This window comes from Pempheris klunzingeri, chromosome 8, assembly GCF_042242105.1.
Source record: "Pempheris klunzingeri isolate RE-2024b chromosome 8, fPemKlu1.hap1, whole genome shotgun sequence".
NCBI classification, from domain to species: domain Eukaryota; kingdom Metazoa; phylum Chordata; class Actinopteri; order Acropomatiformes; family Pempheridae; genus Pempheris; species Pempheris klunzingeri.
This window is the reverse complement of record NC_092019.1, coordinates 18,885,522-18,906,410: the sequence shown is the minus strand read 5'-3', so window position 1 is coordinate 18,906,410 and position 20,889 is coordinate 18,885,522. Positions and strand designations below refer to the sequence as shown.

General features: G+C 38.6%; 3 protein-coding genes across 3 annotated transcripts; all 3 read left to right on the top strand.

Moving 5' to 3' along the window:
* The first annotated feature begins 366 nt into the window (after nucleotides 1–366).
* Nucleotides 367–5,161, top strand: LOC139204861 (cell adhesion molecule CEACAM5-like). The gene is made up of 7 exons (XM_070834881.1): nucleotides 367–423; nucleotides 1,266–1,586; nucleotides 2,442–2,720; nucleotides 3,131–3,397; nucleotides 3,825–4,079; nucleotides 4,201–4,472; nucleotides 5,129–5,161. Exons 1-7 carry the CDS (start codon nucleotides 378–380, stop codon nucleotides 5,159–5,161), a joined length of 1,473 nt encoding a protein of 490 aa, XP_070690982.1. The 5' UTR covers nucleotides 367–377.
* A 4,522-nt stretch (nucleotides 5,162–9,683) lies between these two features.
* LOC139205018 (cell adhesion molecule CEACAM2-like) lies at nucleotides 9,684–10,918 on the top strand. The gene is made up of 3 exons (XM_070835084.1): nucleotides 9,684–10,102; nucleotides 10,249–10,524; nucleotides 10,665–10,918. The coding sequence occupies exons 1-3, from the start codon at nucleotides 9,706–9,708 to the stop codon at nucleotides 10,916–10,918; spliced, it is 927 nt and encodes a 308-aa protein (XP_070691185.1). The 5' UTR covers nucleotides 9,684–9,705.
* A 1,495-nt stretch (nucleotides 10,919–12,413) lies between these two features.
* Nucleotides 12,414–16,991, top strand: LOC139205016 (cell adhesion molecule CEACAM5-like). Its single transcript, XM_070835081.1, has 9 exons — nucleotides 12,414–12,476; nucleotides 13,164–13,493; nucleotides 14,083–14,361; nucleotides 14,650–14,916; nucleotides 15,007–15,285; nucleotides 15,683–15,937; nucleotides 16,033–16,147; nucleotides 16,785–16,816; nucleotides 16,910–16,991. Exons 1-9 carry the CDS (start codon nucleotides 12,431–12,433, stop codon nucleotides 16,987–16,989), a joined length of 1,683 nt encoding a protein of 560 aa, XP_070691182.1. The 5' UTR covers nucleotides 12,414–12,430; the 3' UTR covers nucleotides 16,990–16,991.
* The last annotated feature ends 3,898 nt before the right edge of the window (nucleotides 16,992–20,889 follow it).

Here is a 20,889-nt window from a genome sequence, read left to right as displayed (position 1 = left end):
TATCAGTTCAATTGTATCAGCAGTGTCTTTCAAACTTGTCTTTAATTGTTCAGAAAAAAGAAGCATGACTCTTTGAACAAGTCATCAAGTAGATTTTGAGATTTCACAGGATGAATGAGAACTGTGACCTGTTGATGGTATAGAGGCAAAGACTATGAGTCATTTGGACTCATAGTCTGAACACCATGGATATGATAGATGGTAATCCATCAGAAGTTTGTCATGCTTACCATTAATGATCAACTGAGTGGAGTTGTTGAGCCTTCAGAGGTATGATGATGGGAAAATCCCATGCGTGCAGTACTTCCTTGTACTACCATCCTCTATTACAAGTGTGATTGCTCTTTTCTCCAGTCGTACGGGATACTGCAGATGAAATGGAAATAGCTGTGATATGCTTCATCATCCTGGGAGTCATCTCAGGTGAGCTCTTACCAAATGATAAAAAAAGCAAGTATTTTTAGACTTGTTTCTTGATTTGTGACCACCAATTATTGATGCTTTACAGTGTCAGATTACACCCCCCCTGTTTTGCTTTTGCCGGTATAATGGTACTGTAAATGGGTAGTTCAGCCTTTTACACTTGCATGTAAGGTGGTTTGAGCTTCTCAAATAGAGTGATATCACTGATAGATGTCCACATTTAGCGTAGTATAACATGACACCTCAGACTTTTTTGTATCATGGAACTATATTTTGTTTGATGAATAATTGACTAAAATCAAATGATGTCTTTTCCTAACTCACACAACGTGAGTCCACTGCACACGCAATGGCAACATACTATTTTGTGATTAATATTGCATTAGAACAAGTGTCTGAATATATTCTACGTAGAAGCCTATCACAAAAGACAGAAGTCAGTCCAAAAAAATATTTACTAATAGATAATGTACTCATGAAGCAGAGATAATCATTAAGCATGCAGAAAGTGAAGTACCTCTGAGACTCTCTCAGAAAATTAGTTCCCCTGTTGGTATGATCATTATTTTCTATCAGTGAGAAGACACTTAGAAGACCCTTACGTAAGGGTTGAAGAGGTCACACACATATTTTTGACACCCTGCTGTGTAAAGCAATTTGACAGTCACCTTAACTTTATTCAGATGTGTTGTTTCTGTTTGCAGTCATTTGGAATTTAGGGAAGAAACCCAAAGCTACAGCTGGGCTAAGACAAGAGTGACGAGCCTTCTGTGTGCAACAGGTTATGTTTTGTGTTGTTTGTTTTGTCTCATCATCGCAGTGGCCCATATTGTCTCCCCCAGGTTTAACCAGAGGATCTGGTTTGTTGCCAGACGGTCCCCTGAATGCAACTGTGGGAGAGATGGTGATGTTCAACACATCACTGCCTCCAACAGAAAAACCATTTGTAACAGCAAACTGGAAATTTGGTGCTAAAAATATAATCACCGCAAATATTGTCAACATAACTAGTCCAGGGTATGAAGGCAGGATCACTTTCTTCCCATCTACTGCATCTCTGGAGCTCAGAAATCTGGCTTTAAATGACAGTGGAAAATACACAATTATCATCACACCACAGGGAACAGAAGAGATCTCTGGGACCACGACACTGGCCGTATACGGTGAGCACATGTTTCACATGTTGAATCTCCTATAATGCTGAATGGACATTATTCACAACAGTTGAGCAAGAAATACATATTGTTTCAGCCAAAAATTGTATTCAAACCTGGTGCAATTTGGAAACAGTATATGCTGTGTTTAATGTACCTCGCCTTTTATATTTGAATTTGACTCATTATTTTAACCCAAACCAAGTAGTTTTGGTGCCTAAACCAAAGCAAACTGCGACTGAAAACTGATCATAACAGAAGAAACCTGAAATATATAAGTTCACTCAGTCTACAAATAAATGTATCAATCTTAACAGCTGGACTCATATGGGATTCAATAGGACTCTGCCCCCACAGCCACATTCATCTGAGGAATTTGTTGTTCTTTATACTGCAGACTGGGTTTGAATAGCCAAATAGTGGCCGTCATGCAAATAGACTCTCAGTTTAACAAAAACATGATCAATAAAAGACAGTCAACTCAAATTCAAATCAGTCATTCAAAACTGTGTTTTTTAGGTTCCTTTAAAGCAACTTGTACAAAAAAAGTATGAAAAGTGTAACTAATAATTTCCAGCTCTTTCAAACTGCATCTCATTGACTTCATCAGTGATGGAGTTTAATCAGTTGTCATCACAGGTGACAACAGACGGTTGTATTAAATCATAATACGCCATCTTTGAACAGAGGCAGGGACATGTTCTGTACTAGATGGCACAGTTTGCTGTGTATAGTCTGTATTAGAGAGACATTGATGGGAGTTTCAAAGGCATACACACTAACTGGTGCTAAATTGGACTGCATTTTATTGAAATCTGATTCTAAAGAGTGACCACCAAAAACACACCTTTTTGTCGTCCACAGCACGAATCTCTGATGTGATAGTAACTCTCAGCAGCACAGACTTGGTGGAGTTCAACAGCTCTGTCCGTCTGTCCTGCTCCTCCTCTGGATCCTCTCCATCTTTCCACTGGCTGAACGGCAGCTCTGAGGTTACACAAAGTGACAGAGTTCAGCTCACTGATGGAGGCGCCAATCTCACTATAACCAATGTGACCCGCTATGACGAGGGACAGTTTAGTTGTCAAGTTTTCAATCCTGTCAGTGACGACAAGAGTGAGCCAGTAAACATCTCCATCAGCTGTGAGTTAAAAACCTACACGCTCAGTATTTTATTTATCTGCATGCAAACATCAGAGTGGGTTTAGATTGTTGTCACAGCTCAGTGAGGAGTGTTCTTACCCTGTTTTATTGTTTATTTATGTTTTTTTGTGACCCCATGGGTTGAACAAAATATTAGAAAAAACATTTATCAAACTAATGAAATCCAGTATGTCACCAGGGTGTCAAATGCAGTAAATCACTATCAGTCAGTGTGTTTTGCTGTGCTCTATGACATTAAATACAGAATCTTTTTTATATACTTGATGTATAATGATGAAGTTGTGCATATTAATCCTCTCACACTGAGCTAAGCTGCATGCCATTTCCCTTTTTAGTTTTCATGCAACCAGCATGATTTGTTTTTCTGTTCATTTCTTGCCTACATTCAGACGGCCCAGAAAATGTTAATCTGACACTAGATCTCCCACAAGAATACTATGGAGAAGGGTCAAACATCAGACTGATGTGCTCAGCTGTATCCACACCTTCTGCCCAGTTTATGTGGTTTCTTAATGGAGACTTGCTGAATGATACTGGACCAGAGCTCAGACTGATTAACATTCAGATGAGTCAAAGTGGAAACTACAGCTGTCAGGCCTTTAACAGCAAAACTCTGAGACATGAAACTTCTCAGCCTGCAGTTGTCTCTGTACTGGGTAAGTTGGAATTAAGACATTTGGCGGCTATAGTAGTTAGTTAGTTAGTTAGTTACTTAGTTATCTGCATAGGCAAAGGTGGGTACTGAATTCTGTGGGCCTCAGTATTAAATAATTTAAAAGACACTCAAATCATTACCATTGTGTACCATTTGGGATTGCAGTAAAATAACAACATTTAACAACTTTGAACTTGTTTAACCTTACAGGCAAAAGTTCTGACTGGAAAAGTCCATGCAAATTCCAATTCAGTCGATCTAAGAACTCACTGTTATGTCATGTGTCACTGGCTGTTGTTAAAGTATGTGGATAGTGGCATGTATTTGGCATGTTGTATACTCAGCCAACCGTGAGTTACTTTTGTTCCTGTTATTTGGATTTTTTCACAGAAAATCCATGATGTCTTTGTTTTTGTTTTGCCCAACAGAAAGAATATCAGGTGCTTCTGTCACGTCATCACCAAACCAGCCGATTGAGGGGAACCCTGTCAACTTAACCTGCAATGCTGCTGGCTCTGTCTTCACCAGAGAGTGGATGAAGGATGGTTCAAATCTTTCTCAGGATTTCAACAAAAAAACGCTGTCTTTTAAAAGTCTGAGTAAAAAAGACAAGGGAAAATATTCCTGTAGAATCAGCAACCCCATCAACAGTGAAGTAGCCACATACATCATGATTGTTAACTGTAGGTAACATACTGTACAGTGTATAAAACGATGACTGCCATAACAGTGTAATGCTAATATGTTTGCTGTAACACAGGATTTTTGACTTTTATTTTCTTTCTTATTGGTGCTGTTTTCCAGATGGACCAGATAATGTTCAAATCAAAGGTCCAAGTGAGATACATTTGAAAAAGCCCTTGACGTTACACTGCTCTGCTGAGTCCACACCTGCTGCTACTTATACCTGGACACTGAATGAGATGGAGATACACAACTCTCCTGTGTTCACTAAAAGAACGACTGAACTCTCTGACAGTGGCAACTACACCTGTGAAGCGAGGAATGATGTAACTGGGAGAACATCATCAGTGGTCCATCAATTGTCTGTAACAGGTACAAAGATGGTGTTGATTGTAGACTGGATATTGAACAACACAGCGTGCCATCCATCCATTGTCTGTACCACTTATCCTTAAGGGTTGCAGGGGGGCTGGAGCCAATCCCAGCTGACTTTGGGCGAGAGGCAGGTTACGCCCTGGACTGGTCACCAGTCAGTTATTAGTATTATATTTATTGTATCAGTGGGTGTGTAGCTCCCAGCCAGGGAACCAGGGACGAGGATCAAACTTAATCCCACACAAATCCCACTCATTCTGCCTTTAAGTTTATGAGACAACGGCCTGAGATGCAGCACTGCAATTAATTGCCTTTTAAAAAGAGTTATCCAAAATTTAGCAATGATTATTCACCTCCATTACCCACCTAGCCTTTAGATACAAGCCTAGTGGGGAGAAAACCAGTAGTCTTCATCTTGATAAACATACACGTTTTATCACCTTTGAAGAGTGGCAGGCACTCCAAAGGCGTCTGTTATCTGCAGCTTTTCTGCACCACCGGGATGTGATAAATGTGTTTTGAAATTCTAAAATCAAAGCAACTTTTCCTGCAAATATCTGCCAGTTTGCCCCTGATCAAACAATATGATTGTTGTACTGCATGCAATTTGAAGTGTTTTGCACTCACTCTGAAAAAAACTTTTTTTTTTCTGTTTCATGTCACAATTTTCCAGAGAGACGACCTGGACCTTCAGCTGGCGCCATAGCTGGAATAGTTATAGCATGTTTCATAGTTGCTTGTGCAGGAGTAGTTGCTGGAGGATACCATATTTTTTTTAAAAAGTACGTGAAAAATCCCCCTCATAGTGATATCCGCCGAACATCTCTCCCATTTTTGTCATGTATTAACAGATGACTGACCTCAGATTAACCCTAACTTAACACTAAACTTACTCTAACATTACACATTAGACACACTTTAGTCTATACAATAACGGTCACATCAATCTTTATAAAATGATTAATGACATTATATACATATCACATGAATCCGTACCAGTGTACAATCTTATATTAACGTTTAGAAATCTGCCATATAATGTTTTTCATAAATATTACCCAGACACCATGACCTATTGAAACAATAGACATTTCGAGTCATACCTGGTTGCATGGCTGAATAATGCTTTATTTTTAATACTTCAGAATCAACAACAAAGCTCCGCTGCATGCTAATGAAAAAGGTTAGTATTTATCTGGTGTTACTTCATCCTCATACAGTATAGATTTAATAATATATAACAAATAATAAGAATAGACTACAGTATATTACAATGACACAAATTGTTCATGTGAATAATCAGATGTATCAAAGCTATTTTTTGTCTAGAACAAGAAGATGATGTGTATGAGAACACTTCGGCGATATATGAGAACTTATAAACTCTCACAGGTGAGTTTTGAACTAATTACTAAGATTTAATGAAAATGATGCATTTATTTTGAAGAGAAGCACTCCGTTTATCTGAGAAGACGACTATAGGCCATTGATTACTGACAATTTATTATGCATTCTAGCATACAGTTGATCCAAACGGTGACAATTTCCTCTTATGAGCCTTTCACTTCTTTTCTAGCAAATGATCAGAAGATGAAAAAAGTTCAAACATCGTAATCTGCCTGAAGCAAAGAAAAATGAACAGTGCTACCTTTACCAATATATCTGAATGTGCTGTTGTCCACTTTTTTTCCACTTGGGCAAGAAGATGACAGCAGCAGCCCCGATTATTACCATATTAGGTTCATGTGCCGACAGCGATGTTAGCAATGATGCTGCCGTCATGTTTCTCCTGTATGTAACTGTTATTTTAAGTAGCTTACCAAACAAGAATAACATTAGCTTCTGTAAGCAATCCATAACAGGAAATTAACTTTGCAGTGTTTATAATATAACATGTGGTCCTATTTTTCACTTTTAGATGGTTATATTATATTAGAAATAGTCCTACCAGTGGGATGCAGTTAAATTTTGGCCTATTCAAAAAGTCAGTTTTATTAGAAATATACACTACTCACAAAAGTTAGGGATATTCGGCTTTCGGGTGAAATTTCAGGATGAACCTAAAATGCATTCTAACCTTTCCAGGTGAACTTAATGTGACCTTCTCTAAACCTTTGAATGCACATGTCCAACTGTTCAGTGTTTCAGTACTTTTTGCACCAGTTGCTGTTCTCTAACAAGAAGCTTAACAGCAACATTCACAACAGGTTTGATCCATGAATCGACCAATACATTTCCTGGTTCAGTTAGAATTGGTCTTTAAACAGTCCTCCTCATCCTGCTGTTCACATTCTGACATCATGAGACCAAGACGACACCTAACAATTGATCAGCAGCACCTCAACACTGGAGGCTTCAAACAGGAAGTCCTCAGACGGAGGTGTTCACTGAGCTTAGAGGGTCACAGAGTGTCATCAGGAGGTTGTAACAGTGATACAGAGTGACTGGAAGAGTCACAGAAAGGAGAGGAGTGGACGTCCTTTGGCCACATCCCAATTTATTGAGACACTGAACATTTTCTGTTGTGGTATACCTACCACTGTTGTTAGATTTTCTTTTAATAAATTGTTTAAAATGAAGAAATTACCATTGCATGCTTCTACTTAAATGTCCTACTTTCATGATATAATATCACTTAACTTAAATTAACTTTTTCCATTTTCCATAAATTTCACCTGAAAGTCGAATATCCTTAACTTTTTGTTAGTAGTGTATATGTCAGCTTACCTGTTTTTTGCCTGTGTTGATATTACTGGTGAATTCTAATCAGATGATGCTATCCTATCCTGACTCATATAGATATGTCTGGAGGCACATCTGGGATAGTAAAGTTTGACAAATCCAAAAAGTTGTCAATCGGAAGGAAAGAGGGCCAGACTTGCAACAGCAATAAACAGCATATAAAAATGTATAAATATACTGTATGTATGCAATTCATTGTGGAAGTTACCATTAGTCAAACATTAATTTACTGTCAGTAACATGAGGAAGAAGGGTGACATTTTTCAAAATGTCCAACTTTCACTGGTAGTGGTTATATCATAGAACAATACAACATTATGTCAGGTACAGTGTCAGGGGCGCCCCCAGAAATTTTTCACAGGGGGGGCCAGATAGGGCCAGTGAAAATCCTGGGGTGGCACACCAAAACCAAAAACAATAACGGAATTTCAAGAAGAAAAGCTGTTGTAAGTATTGAGGCTAGTCAAAATCAGTGTCAATATGACAGTTAAGGAATCACGTACTCATATTCATGAGGACAATAAGTTACTCTGAATTTAAAACAGCAGCAGCAAAACCAACAATAATAACATGAGTAGCTGTCCATAGTAATCCCAGATTACAATTGTATTATGGACCCACAGTCAGTTCTGTTTTGACTGTTCAAACTCTTCTACCAGTAAACATGAATGAGAAGCTTTCTGTTGTTGCACCAGGATTCATAACTCAGTGTTGACACCTTGTTACCACACGTTTATCCAGGTGAAGTTACTCTCTTGCCATTCATTTCCTCATGAGGGACCCTGTTCTCAGCTCACCTGTTGGTCCAGCAGTAGGATGAACAGCTGTGTCCTGTCTGACCTGCTGCCTTACTACTTCCCTGTTCTCTGGACCTGTCGCTGCCTGACCCTTCTCTGTCTCCGTCCCTGTCTGTTCATGGGTTTGCTCGGCGGTCTTATCTTGGCCTGCATCATCACACATATGGAAGAGATGTCCGTAGACTGTCTCTTCATTGTCTGCAAATTGCCGTAGCATCACTGCACAGGTTCTGGTGATCCTTAACACAAGCTACCCCATGATGGCGCCTCTGTACAGTGTGTGACTTTATCACCTCTAGCATGCAGGGTACCGTGTTGAATAAACAAATCAACTGTAAACAGGAACCTGAGGGAATAAAAGTTGATACCTGTCATTGTCCTGGGAGTCATCTCAGGTCAGCTATCAGCATGTGATACAGCTCATGCATGAATGATAAAACATCGCAGATGCATAGACACATCAAATCACAGATTCTGTGGATGAAATCTTTTTATTTATTTATCTAATTCTATCTTTGCACCTATAGATACCTCAGAAAAAAACACAATAAAACAGATGAAAACCATTTCTTGACTGCTTTTACTTTTGCATGTAATGCTGATTGCTTGATAACTGAAACAATAAAGCAACTGCTTCAATGCTTTGTCTACTTTTCATTTCTACAGCGTCGGGCTGGAGCATTGGGCTTGGGAAAGACATTATGCAATTTTTAACAAAAAACATCAACAACACCCAAAGATTAGTAATGTTTTCTCTGTCATGTGGCTCAAACAGTCTTCTGAATATGACCACTCTCTGCAAACCAGGTTTTGCATTAGTCTTATTTAGTATAGTATTTGAATTAATCTGTATATACTGTATAACCTGTTATTGTTTAATTGTCTTTATATCTTTGATTCTTCCTTAATTATTTGCAACAAACAATAAATACAAACAAAAAAGAAATGTTAATGATTAAATGAAGTTGTGTATTTCCTTTTCCTGCCAAGTACCACCGTATGCTGCCCTCCTGTGGTGTAACTGTAGTTGTGAGTACAGACACAGAGCAACACTTCAGGACACAAGTACCATCTTCAGTGTTTAATATTTAAGTAATCGTAAAGTAATTTGACCGTTAGTCTTTAGATTAAACTGTACTGAAATGAAATAGAATCTTTGGATGAACACGTGATTTCATGGGTCCACGTGATGTTTACCACTTAGTTGGAGTGATTTTTCATTGGCAAGGACAAGTTTTTGAAATGAATGAAAAAATAACATTTAACATGTTCATTTTCAGCGTGCTGTTGGTCGGTCAGTCCACCACTCAGATGATGAATCCTACTGACTTCGAAGATTCCCCTGACTTTTCCTCATTACAGTCCTGAAATGTTTCTGTCCAGCTTCAGCTTCATGCGATAGTGAATCATGGTCATAATCTCGGATGTTCAGAACATGCAGCTGTGCTTTATTAGCTTGATTCAAGAGCCACATGAACCACATCAAGTGTTAATGGAGGTAATGATTAAGCATTCAAAGCCGGCAGACTTCCAGTGACACGTTCCATTTATTGCACATCATTTCAGGAACACTCCAGTGTTGCACGAACACAGACAGCAGAAGGTCAGCCGACACGACAAGAGGACCACACTGAGCATTACACAATGAACTACACGTTTCTCAGGTCAATCATACTTGTGTTCCTCTCCTCAGGTGAGAAATGGATTAGAAATGATTTGCAGATTCATCAGTAGTAGAACTACAGGTTGTGATTTGTTGGTTAACTGTGTCCATATTTCAGTAGGTCTTTGCTATGGAGCCGGTGTGCTCACTGTGGACTCACTTCGTGGAGCAGCAGGGGAGAGCGTGACCTTCACGACATCTGTACAACCGCCCGCTAACCCATTTCTGGCTTTGACTTGGAGCTTCAACGGTACCATCAATGTAATAACCTCAACCAGCGTAGATGTAGTGGGTCAAGGCTATGAGAACAGGATCACCGTGGATAAATCTACTGGCTCTCTGGTGCTCAGGAATCTGACTGAAAAAGACAGTGGAGAATATGAATTACTCCTCATCTCACAGGGAGCAGAGCAGCTTCATGGAGCTGCCAAGCTGGAGGTGCACAGTATGTATGATTTATTACTCTGACACTGTATCTAATGTTAGGAAGGGATTGAAAACGACGCTTGTGTAATTGGATGTATAATCACATTGCCTGGGCCTGGTGTCACTAACTTTATTATGATCTTTTTATTCATCTCTTCTTCACAGCCAAAGTGACAAAACCCACTATGGCCTGCCCCACAGAAAACTTAATAGAAGGCAAAACCTCTGTGAACCTAACCTGCAATGCTCACGGCTTCGTGTCTACCAGAGTGTGGATGAAAGATGGCAAACCTTTGGTTCCTGGAAACGGATACAGCTTTCATGATGGCAACAGGGTGTTGTCTATCAGCCCTGTGAGCAGGATGGATACTGGAGAGTTTCTTTGCAATGTCAGCAATGATGTGAGCTTTGATACGACCAAATGCGCCCTTACAGTCTATTGTAAGTACTTTCAAATGTACTTCAATACAACACAGCTACCATCAATACATTTTACATTATCTTACAGGGGTTGAAATCCATCATAATCATTGCTGTCTTAGTGATCTCCTTCCTCCTCTTCTTCCTCCTCATCTGTTCAGATGGACCTGACAAACCAGTAATCGTTCAGAGGCCAATAGAAGCAGAACTTGAAGGGAGCGTTACTCTTTTCTGTTCTGCTCACTCCCTACCGAGGGCAACTTTCTTCTGGAGGTTCAAACACATGTGGATGTACGGGTCCATGCACTACATCCATCAGATGCAGGAGATGCACCTGGGGAGGTACATATGCACCGCCCGTAATGCCATCACTGGCCTGGAAGCCTCTGCATTCCACACACTGCGTGGCATTTGAGCTCTCTTTGATATCTGTCTTCCTTGTCAACACTGATGTGTGGTTACAAATGGAAAAAACGGAGTAATATTTTTTTTCTTTTGATCCAGACTCCTCTACTTCCATCAGTGTTTCTATGTCCATGATGGTTTACACTGTCCTGACCTCGGTGGCACTCATATAGGTCTAAAGACCTCCTTTTGTCTGTGGAGATAGATGTTATATAACATGCTTGCTCATTTTGATCAACACTTTCTCTGAGTTTAGCACCGTCACTATATCTATTTAAATGAAATGTTATATATATATGTATATAAAATCAAGCTTTAAATGATAAATGATGAAATGACAAACCAGTGCTCCCTCACATTTGCTTTTGTCCCTGCAGCATCTGTATGATGTTTTTCTGTAATACCCAACTGTGGTTTTCATTATTGTGCTTAATTGTGTTTAATCAGCTGTCTTAGTTTTTCTTTTTATTTATATGAAGACAACTTAAGTATCTCTAAATGGCACCTCTCGCTTAGGTACAGTACAAAGTACAGTTTGTCCCCACAGTTTGTGGTCTCATGACTGCTAACAGATTCAGCTTTAATAAATCAATCGTGACACAACTTGATGTTTCAGGTGTTGTGTAACAGACTTGACTATACTTATAGTGTCATTCAGCCATCAAAGTATGATAAAGTCTCAAAGGTTCTTAAACATTGACTTAAACTTAGACTGAAGCTTGATAATGTCTTATCAAATGGTTACTAATAAACTTTTATTAAATCTCTACATCTGATTCTGTAGTGTGTTAAAGCACACCATCCACTCATTTCTATTTGTTGTTCCACAAGGGGGTGCTCATGTCCTGCCATATACCCTTAAAGCATCAACTGATAAAACCTCCTTTCACCTACATGGACTTCACAGCAAGAGGAGTAGGCATTATCACCTACCTATATCTCAAAACATGACTTTTTCAAACACACTGTTTAAAGTTGGAATAAAATGTTTTTTCCCTCTTCTCATGAAATGATTGTGACAATGTGATTTATTCTTGATAAATAAAGTGTATATCTTCTCAACTTTATTGATCAAACTCTTCCAAACATATCACAGTGAAACTTAAACCACAATTAACCTTTGAAAACTGTGTATTCAGGCTTTTACAAAATTGGGGGTTATTGAACAATTATTATTATTATATTTCAACTTTATGGGCGACAGTGTACATTCGGATTAACCTTATCATCGTATTGAGAGTAGTGCATGTGAGGCCGAAGGTTCAGACAACATGCAGGAGTTTAAACTCCCATCTATCACAAAAAAAATATGTATAATTCACAAATTTGTAAATATTTATGACTTGTCAGAATCCGCAAAGTGAAAGCCTTCGAAAATTCGAAAAGAGTAACTAACTTAGATAGAATAAAATGATTGTAACAGGTGAAGACGTCCATGGCCCCTCCCTTCAAACACACATTCTCTTCTGACAGCGCCTCCTCTCTCAAAACACTTTCTACGTACGTGGAGGCCGGAGGGACAATGGAAACACCTGTTCTACTGTTGATCATCTTGGGAGCCATCTCAGGTGGGCTTTCATTTTTCTTGCTTGTGTGAGATAAACCCCTTTGAAAGCATACATAACTGTTTCATCAGATCGTAATTATTCAGGTCACCTGTTGCTGACACTGAATGTTACTAAAAAATCTCTGTCCAGAAAAGTCTGTCCAGCTGGCTTGCTTTTAAGCCAATACAGATCTCAGATGAAAGCACCTGTAATATCATTGACAGAAAAAAATAATTATCACTTTCTTCTTTATTGAGCAGCACTTATGCCAGTTTTGCATGTAGTAAAGTGATTGTTTTCTCTAAATATGGTTTATCTATTATTTGGTACAGGTTTGATAATATCCAGGTGTATATTGATCATATCTGTAAACCTATGAGGACTTGCTGGAGGGCATTACTACTCTTTGTTACATGATCTTGATAATCTGACATCTGAGATCAGCTAAGCAACAGATAAACTTTAAGATAAGCTCAGACCTAAAACCCGATCTTGCTTTTATTTAAATGACAGTCTTCTATCAGCAGTGCTTATTCATAATGTGTATTAAATATATCTATTAACACTTAGCAGCCAGGAAGAGGCAGCACTTTTCTGAGTCTGATAGTTTTGAAGGCTGAGTTTGATGAAATGCTTGCGTCTGATTTTCTATACTTTTTAAATTGATTACATTCTGCCAATGATCCAAATGTAATGCGTCTCCCCCAGGTTTAAGCCATGGAGCTGGCATACTCCCAGACAGCCTCACATCCGCTGTTGGAGGGACGGTGATGTTTGCCCCTAAAGTGACTCCACCAGAAACACCATTTCTGGTAGTAACCTGGAGGTTTTCTGATGCCCATTCCACGTCCAATATAATAACCTCGACTGATACAGACGTAATTGGACCAGTGTATAAAGACAGGGTCACATTCTTCAGATCTAATGCGTCTCTGGAGCTCAGGAATCTGACTTCTGCTGACAGTGGAGAATACACAGTCATCACTATACCAGACGGTGGAGCACAGCAGACGGGAAACTGCAAACTGGTCATATGTGGTACGTTGATGCATCACTGTTTCACTGTTATATCAAAAACATTCAGAGCATTTCAAGATTTTGTTCCTTAAAGAGGTATTAACCATTTTAGAAAGTAAATCCTCCACTTACACAAAGTTACCAAAGGGACAGAATCAAACATAATGTTATTACCATAGGCCACCTGATAAAATATTAGAGGCTAAAAGAATGAAACTTCACAAATTTTATGATTGCACAGATTGACAATCCAAATGCTCACATGCAGCACCTTTAATGATTTTAAACTTCTGAATAAAAAGCAGTACATAATGTGTGTTGAAAAAGAAAGCTAAAACCTCAAATGATTTTGCACAGTGTAAGACCATGGTTACATGAAATACTACATTTTTACTATTGTATTTGACTAAATCAGTCTTTCCACAGCTGTTCCAACTATCACGACTTTGACCTTCATCTATAATTGCTACTTATATTGTGAATTTATTACATAATACATTGTTCTCAGTGGTTGTCCTGCTACAGAAACAGAGCAGAAAAGCCAAGATTGATTTGTTGATTGATTGATTTGTGCAATCCCTTTCCCCTGTTTGTTTATTTCAACCTGTAGTGCCGGTATCCAAAGTGGTGGTAACTCTCAGCAGCGCAGACTTGGTGGAGTTCAACAGCTCTGTCCGTCTGTCCTGCTCCTCCTCTGGATCCTCTCCATCTTTCCACTGGCTGAACGGCAGCTCTGAGGTTACACAAAGTGACAGAGTTCAGCTCACTGATGGAGGCGCCAATCTCACTATAACCAATGTGACCCGCTATGACGAGGGACAGTTTAGTTGTCAAGCTTTCAATCCTGTCAGTGACGACAAGAGTGAGCCAGTAAACATCTCCATCAGCTGTGAGTTATTGATTTATATGCTTCTGGAGCTTAACATTTTCATACTGACATGAAATATTTCAAAATTGCAAAGTAGCAGCTTTGTCTAAGAAAACCTTTTCAGTGTGCTCTTTGTTGATTTGTTTTTGCCGGCACTAGTGATGCAGATCTGCTTTTGATGAGCCACCACACTGAGCTATGTACACTGCATGTCGAATGTATACCTTTTTCTCTGAAGTTACAAACATTGCTGTCAGTGCCACACACAGTCTTGTTCTGTGTTTATTTTCCATGTGCCACACACTGCAGACGGTCCAGAAAATGTTAATCTGACACTATCTCCATCACAAGAACACTATGAAGAAGGGTCAGATGTCAACTTGATGTGCTCAGCTGTCTCCAGACCTTCTGCCCAGTTTATGTGGTTTCTGAATGAAGAAAAGCTGACTGATACTGGACCAGAGTTCAGACTGATTAACATTCAGATGAGTCAGAGTGGAGACTACAGCTGTCAGGCCTTCAACACCAAAACTCTGAGATATGAAATGTCTCAGCCTGCAGCTGTCTATGTACTGGGTACATTCAAATACATTAAGAAGGTTATACAGTTACAATACAACGGCTTGCTGTCTTGCTGTTAACCTCTTTTTTTTTTTTTTACCACAGCTCAAGTCTCCAGTGTGGTGGTGACTTCAAACAACACACACTTGTCGGAGTTTAGCAGCTCTGTCCGTCTGTCCTGCTCTTCCTCTGGATCCTCTCCATCTTTCTGCTGGCTGAACGGCAGCTCTGAGGTTACACAAAGTGACAGAGTTCAGCTCACTGATGGAGGCGCCACTCTCACCATAGCCAGTGTGACCCGCTATGATGAGGGACCATTCAGGTGCAACGTGTCGAATGGTGTCAGCAGTGAAATCAGCCAGCCGGTGACTCTTTTCATCCAGTGTGAGTTCATGGTGAAGGGACTCGTGCTACAAATCGTAAGATGGCAATTACTGTCAGGCTCCATATAAGTCCCAGTTATTTCAGGCCGATTGGCAGGCCCAAGCCACAGCCATCAATCTAATGCTCATAGCCAATGCCCACCCTAAGCCCTGAAACAACACAGAAAGCCACCTATATGATATGATATTTCTTGATATATATATGATCATCTTAAGGATCAGTGAGCAACAGGGTGTTCCGTATGTCCGGATGTAACTATAGTACTTATCATCGGTCATACAATATCTTCATAGACCAAAGAACTGAACACAGTGCTTAGTTATTTGCAAAACTGTTGTTTCCAGCTCTTTAAATTACATTGAAATTCACCTTGACCCAATATTTGCTTGTTTTACAGATGGACCTGACAACATGGCCATTAAAGGACCTGAATCTGTGCACGTTGGAGATTTCGTGATGCTTTACTGCTCCACTATGTCTGTACCATCAGCCATGTTCACCTGGCTTTTTAATGAAAAGCCTACCAGTATTCATGAATCTGTTTACATCATACCATCCACCAGAAGCTCCAACAGTGGGACGTACACCTGCACTGCTGTGAATGCTGCGACAGGGCAGAGTCAAACAGTGAACCACAAGTTAACTGTTATAGGTAAGTGACAAAAGTACTGATGCAGAAAAAAACATGTGAGATGTGTGTGTGTGTTATACACACATTTAGGATCTTTGTGGGTGTTTGTTTTTCAGATTTCTCAGACTGTGATTGCACAACTGTCACTGGCAGAGCCAGCATCATAACAGCTGGATGTTGTGTTATTATTGCAGCAGTGAGTGGAATCATTGCGTATGGGCTAATAAGGAGGTAAGCATAAAACAGGTTTTGGTTTTTGTTCAAAAAGAAAAATGGTAGAGTGGCTACAATTATGTTATTTCACATTGTACATATGTGCAGATGATATAAATGCCCATAACATGATACAGCAAGAAATCATTTATAGTACAGCTTAATTGACATTAGTTAATTAGTTAATGTATGAATTCATTCAAAAATGCATAATTGGATCACAAAAACATCCATGATAATTATGTATTTAATAGGTGATTAATTGGTTCAATGGTTAATTAGTTTAGTGAAATGTTGTTCATGACCTCAGTCCTCATAGTTAAGCACAACTTAATGCAATCAAAAAATGTTTTACCATTTGTGTGCTTACTTAGAATTTATTGTAATTTAAGGCTCTGTTTTGTGATGGTTTTGCCCTGAACTACATCATATTGAAAGGTGTTTATAAAAATGTGCAGTTTGTCAGTTTGTAAGGAGGAGTGAAATATTAGATGTACCTTTCAGTATAAAGCAATCTAAGACAAAAGCACAAAGCCTCAGAAATTGGTGTAGAATTGAAATCAAGTCTTTTTCAGTAAAAAAAAAAACAGTAATTGAATATCACCATTAAGTATCATTGAAGATATTTCAACAATGCCTTATTTTCATTTCTCAGAAACCACAACCAATATCCAGCACAACAAAAAGGTTAGTATTCATCAACGGACAGACGTGTTTCTCAATCCCGAAAGTGACCTCATCAATCAGAAGATTTAACAAACCTCCGTTGTGACCCCACAGCAAAATTAAGCAGGAGGGAGAAGCATACAGATTCATACAGGATCTCAGTAACATCAGTGTATACATCTACTGACCTTTGAAGGTGAGTTGAATGTGTCTGAGTGAAACAGAGAGAATTTAATTTGAAAGAAACAACATCCACATAATAAATTATGTTTTCATGGTGTGCCTGCTCTGTGCTCAGCAAGTTATCAATGTATTCAATTTGTGCCACAAACAAAAACTACAGTAGTTTCAATTGGTGTTTCTCTATATTTTGCTCAGATTGGTTCATAAATGGAGTTTGCATGTTCTCCCCATGCTAGCGTGGGTTCTCTCCAGGTACTCCGGCTTCCTCCCACAATCCAAAGACATGCACATTAGGTTAATTGGTAACTCTAAAATTGCCCGTAGGTGTGAGTGTGAGAGTGAAAGGTTGTCTGTCTGTCTCTGTCTCTGTATGTAGCCCTGCGATTGGCTGGCGACCAGTCCAGGGTGTACCCCGCCTCTCGCCCGAAGTCAGCTGGGATAGGCTCCAGCTCCGCCCGCGACCCTGACGGATAAGCGGTATAGAAAATGGATGGATGGATGGATGGATGGTTCATAAATGACACATTGCTTTAGTCCAACAACGACTGACAACATTTTATAGTTTGTAGTTCTGGTGATCAAAACACTGAATCATCTTTCTAACTATATCTTTGTCTCCTGAAAAGATAAAAATGAGGAAGCACACACACCTAAGAAGCCCTCAGAAATTCTTCAGCAAGATCAACAGTTTCAAAGTTAGACTGCAGTGCTATTGTATTATTGATGTATTTATTAAACTCAACCATTTCTGCCTCCTCCAGATTACAGTTCACTGTATTGAGTTTGATTTTAGATGCACTGTAACTTTTATGTAACCTGGTTTGATGATAATGTCCAATTGTGCAAGAAGTGGTTCAAAATGAACACTTATGTATGTAATATATTACAAAAGCTGTAAATATATATAGGAAAATCAAAGTTGTATTTTATTACACAAAACATGTTATGTATATGTATATGTATATTCAATAAACACACTTCTGGCTCCTCGGTGCCTTCTGTACCACTGTCTCTGTCTCATGTCTTATTTACATATCAACCAGATTTCTTAATTACTACAAGGCTCAAACATAAGAAACATGGTTGGTTAAACATTTATAAGAACAAAATATAAAATGTTACAATCTCTGAGCAATATATCAACCCACTTTTAAAGTGAATAAATTCAATAGAAAACTGATGAATGCTCTGAAAAATGTTCTACCAACATAAACCTTCAAAAACTGGAGAGAAAGGCAGCTGTTTTCTGCTCCATCCTTTCTGGGTGAGGTGTTGAGCCACTGGGATTACAACGTCCACCCTGCTAGACCAACACCACTTGACTATAACGCTTAGATGAGTTCAGACTTATTGCAATTCATCCTGAGGAGTAAGTGAGCATCTGTACTAAATTTCATGGCAATCCATCCCATAGTCCTTAACACATTTCATATGAAACATCAAATGTCAAACTCATGGTGGCTTGACAAATCACCAAAGTCAGGAGGATTCATTCTCTGGAATGGTTGTACAAAATGTCACGGCAAACCATCCAAAAGTTGCTGAGAAATATTAGTCGGGACCGAAGTGGTAGACTGACATTGCTATCCCTAGAGCCACACTGTTAGCATTGCTATAAATTGGGTTGCACAGGAAACTCTGATCCAAGCAGACAAATATAAGGAGCACACAGCTTGGTAGGCTGAGTATCAGCAAACTAGGTTAACCGCCCTGTGACCATGTGTGTGCTGAGCTAGTTTTTCCATTCAAGTCAATAAAGCCTCACCTGATCTAATGATATGAGGCAGGTATCCAGAAGTTTGTCAGACCATTATTAACATGGTGAGCAATGCTCTTCTAGACTTTGAGGTGACATGTGTGTACGCCACACAGTATGTACTGTAATATCTATGTCCATGTAGGTGAGCTAGGTGAGTAAAAATTACCCAACTAACTTAACACAAATGACCGTAAATCAATATTTTAACCAAATGATGAAGCTTGAGATACTGTATAACTTCATTAAACAATTCTCACCAAGCTGCCCTGCTTTACACTCCCATTGACTAACAGACAGACTCATACAGCACCGTTTATGTAATTTTAATGATCCCACATTCCTCATAAAATTTTTATTTCAGTGAATGGACTCTACTAATCTTATCTTTAAAGCTCAGAGAGCAATCACAGGTAAGAACAAATAGATATACTGTTTTGATAGGAAACACTTTCTTTATCTTTTATACCACTTGTAATTATCGTCTTAATTTTGCATTTTGTTTAATGATAACTGGTTCTCTGCTATATATTCGTATTTTTCAAATCTGGCTTTAGTCTTTAGGCTTTAGTCTAATGAGTGGGTACTTGGTTATTGATGACCTAATTGGTTCCTTTGATATATCCTTTAACATCTGTGGATGGTGATATCTGGATTATCTCATTTGTATATGTATACAGTGTGACAATAGTTACTGTTCGAAAAGTGAATCTTTTCCATTTGAAGTTTTTTCCAAATACTGAATTTATTTGTATGTAAACTCTAAGTGCCTCATGTAGAAAATCATCACGCCATCAGTCTTGTTAATTATTATTACTGGTTAGAGCAATGTTCCTGAGTTTGTAATTCAAGTCTTATAATAAATATTTCATAACTCCTGTTGTGTAAAAGTAAATGGACTTTGTTATTTATTGCTGACAGTGTGTATCAAGCTGGTTCGTTCCAACACAAAGGATGTCATGTCAAGTAAAGAGGCATCTTTAGTAGCCTCTCTGACCTGTTGTCGGTTGAGTTCTTCTTCTTTATTACTATCAGGTTGTTACTCTACACATGTATCATGTAATCATTAATCTACAGGTTGGAGCAGACCAGGCTAAGGGCCAATCACATTTTGTTACAAAGCAATTTGTTAGTAATCACAGTCTTAATGAAACAAGACGGAAGCCTTGAGACAGTGGGATTGAATATCAAAATGATTTAAATAATGATGCCGTGATGCCTTCTGGCAACATTTGACTGTTTGAATTGTCATTTAGAACATTTGTAAACTAAATGAAAGACTTACACTGAGGCCTAAACGGAGCAACATTGACACCATTCAAAAACACTATTCAGAGCAGTGGCATGTTAACACAGTGTTACTTTAATGTTTCCTGACTTGGTTCATGCCAGTCAGGTGATTATGTAAATATTGAGGGCTTTTTGAGATGCAAAACAGGCTTTTCTCAGCTGGAAAATATTAACTCACTGAAAGACTAACAGATAAGACTTGGAAGCACACTCTGTAGAGGTCACAGGTCAACCAAACTGAAAGATCTAAAAAGATAAGACTTTTTGAATGGATTTGACCCTTTTAGCAAAATCAAATATTTAATACAACTCTCTTTATCTTTTGAAACCTAAATTCTTCTACTGGAATCACAAAATTAGGTTTTTTCCTTGCCTAAAATGTTGACTAAAATCCAAACTTTGTTTAGCCTTTCATATTGTCAGTCTGCACTGTATTTCTTAGGCATTTGGTAAGTCAATGTTTGAGTAAATGATTAATTTTGATAAATAATTAATCATTTTCAATCACTTACAAAGACGTTTTGGTGGGTACATTTTTACAGTTTTTCTTGTGGTTAATTGATTAATCACAAAATTGCCAGGAGATTATTTGAAAAGGAAAAATAATTGTTAGTTGCAACCTTTGTTTAGGTTTATTGTGAAACAAAAAGTTCACAAGTTTTCCCTTTTATGTCCGTTTGAGCATGGCGTGTAAGGACACTGAATCTGAATCTGAATTTAGTCTTTACTATAAAATGTGGCACTTTATTTTCTCAGAAACCACCATCAAATAAATCAGTTTCACCTGACAGTCCATCTTAGGTCTTGAGTCTTAAAACTGTACACTGGCACATTGGCCCAGTTATTATATAGTGATTATATAGTG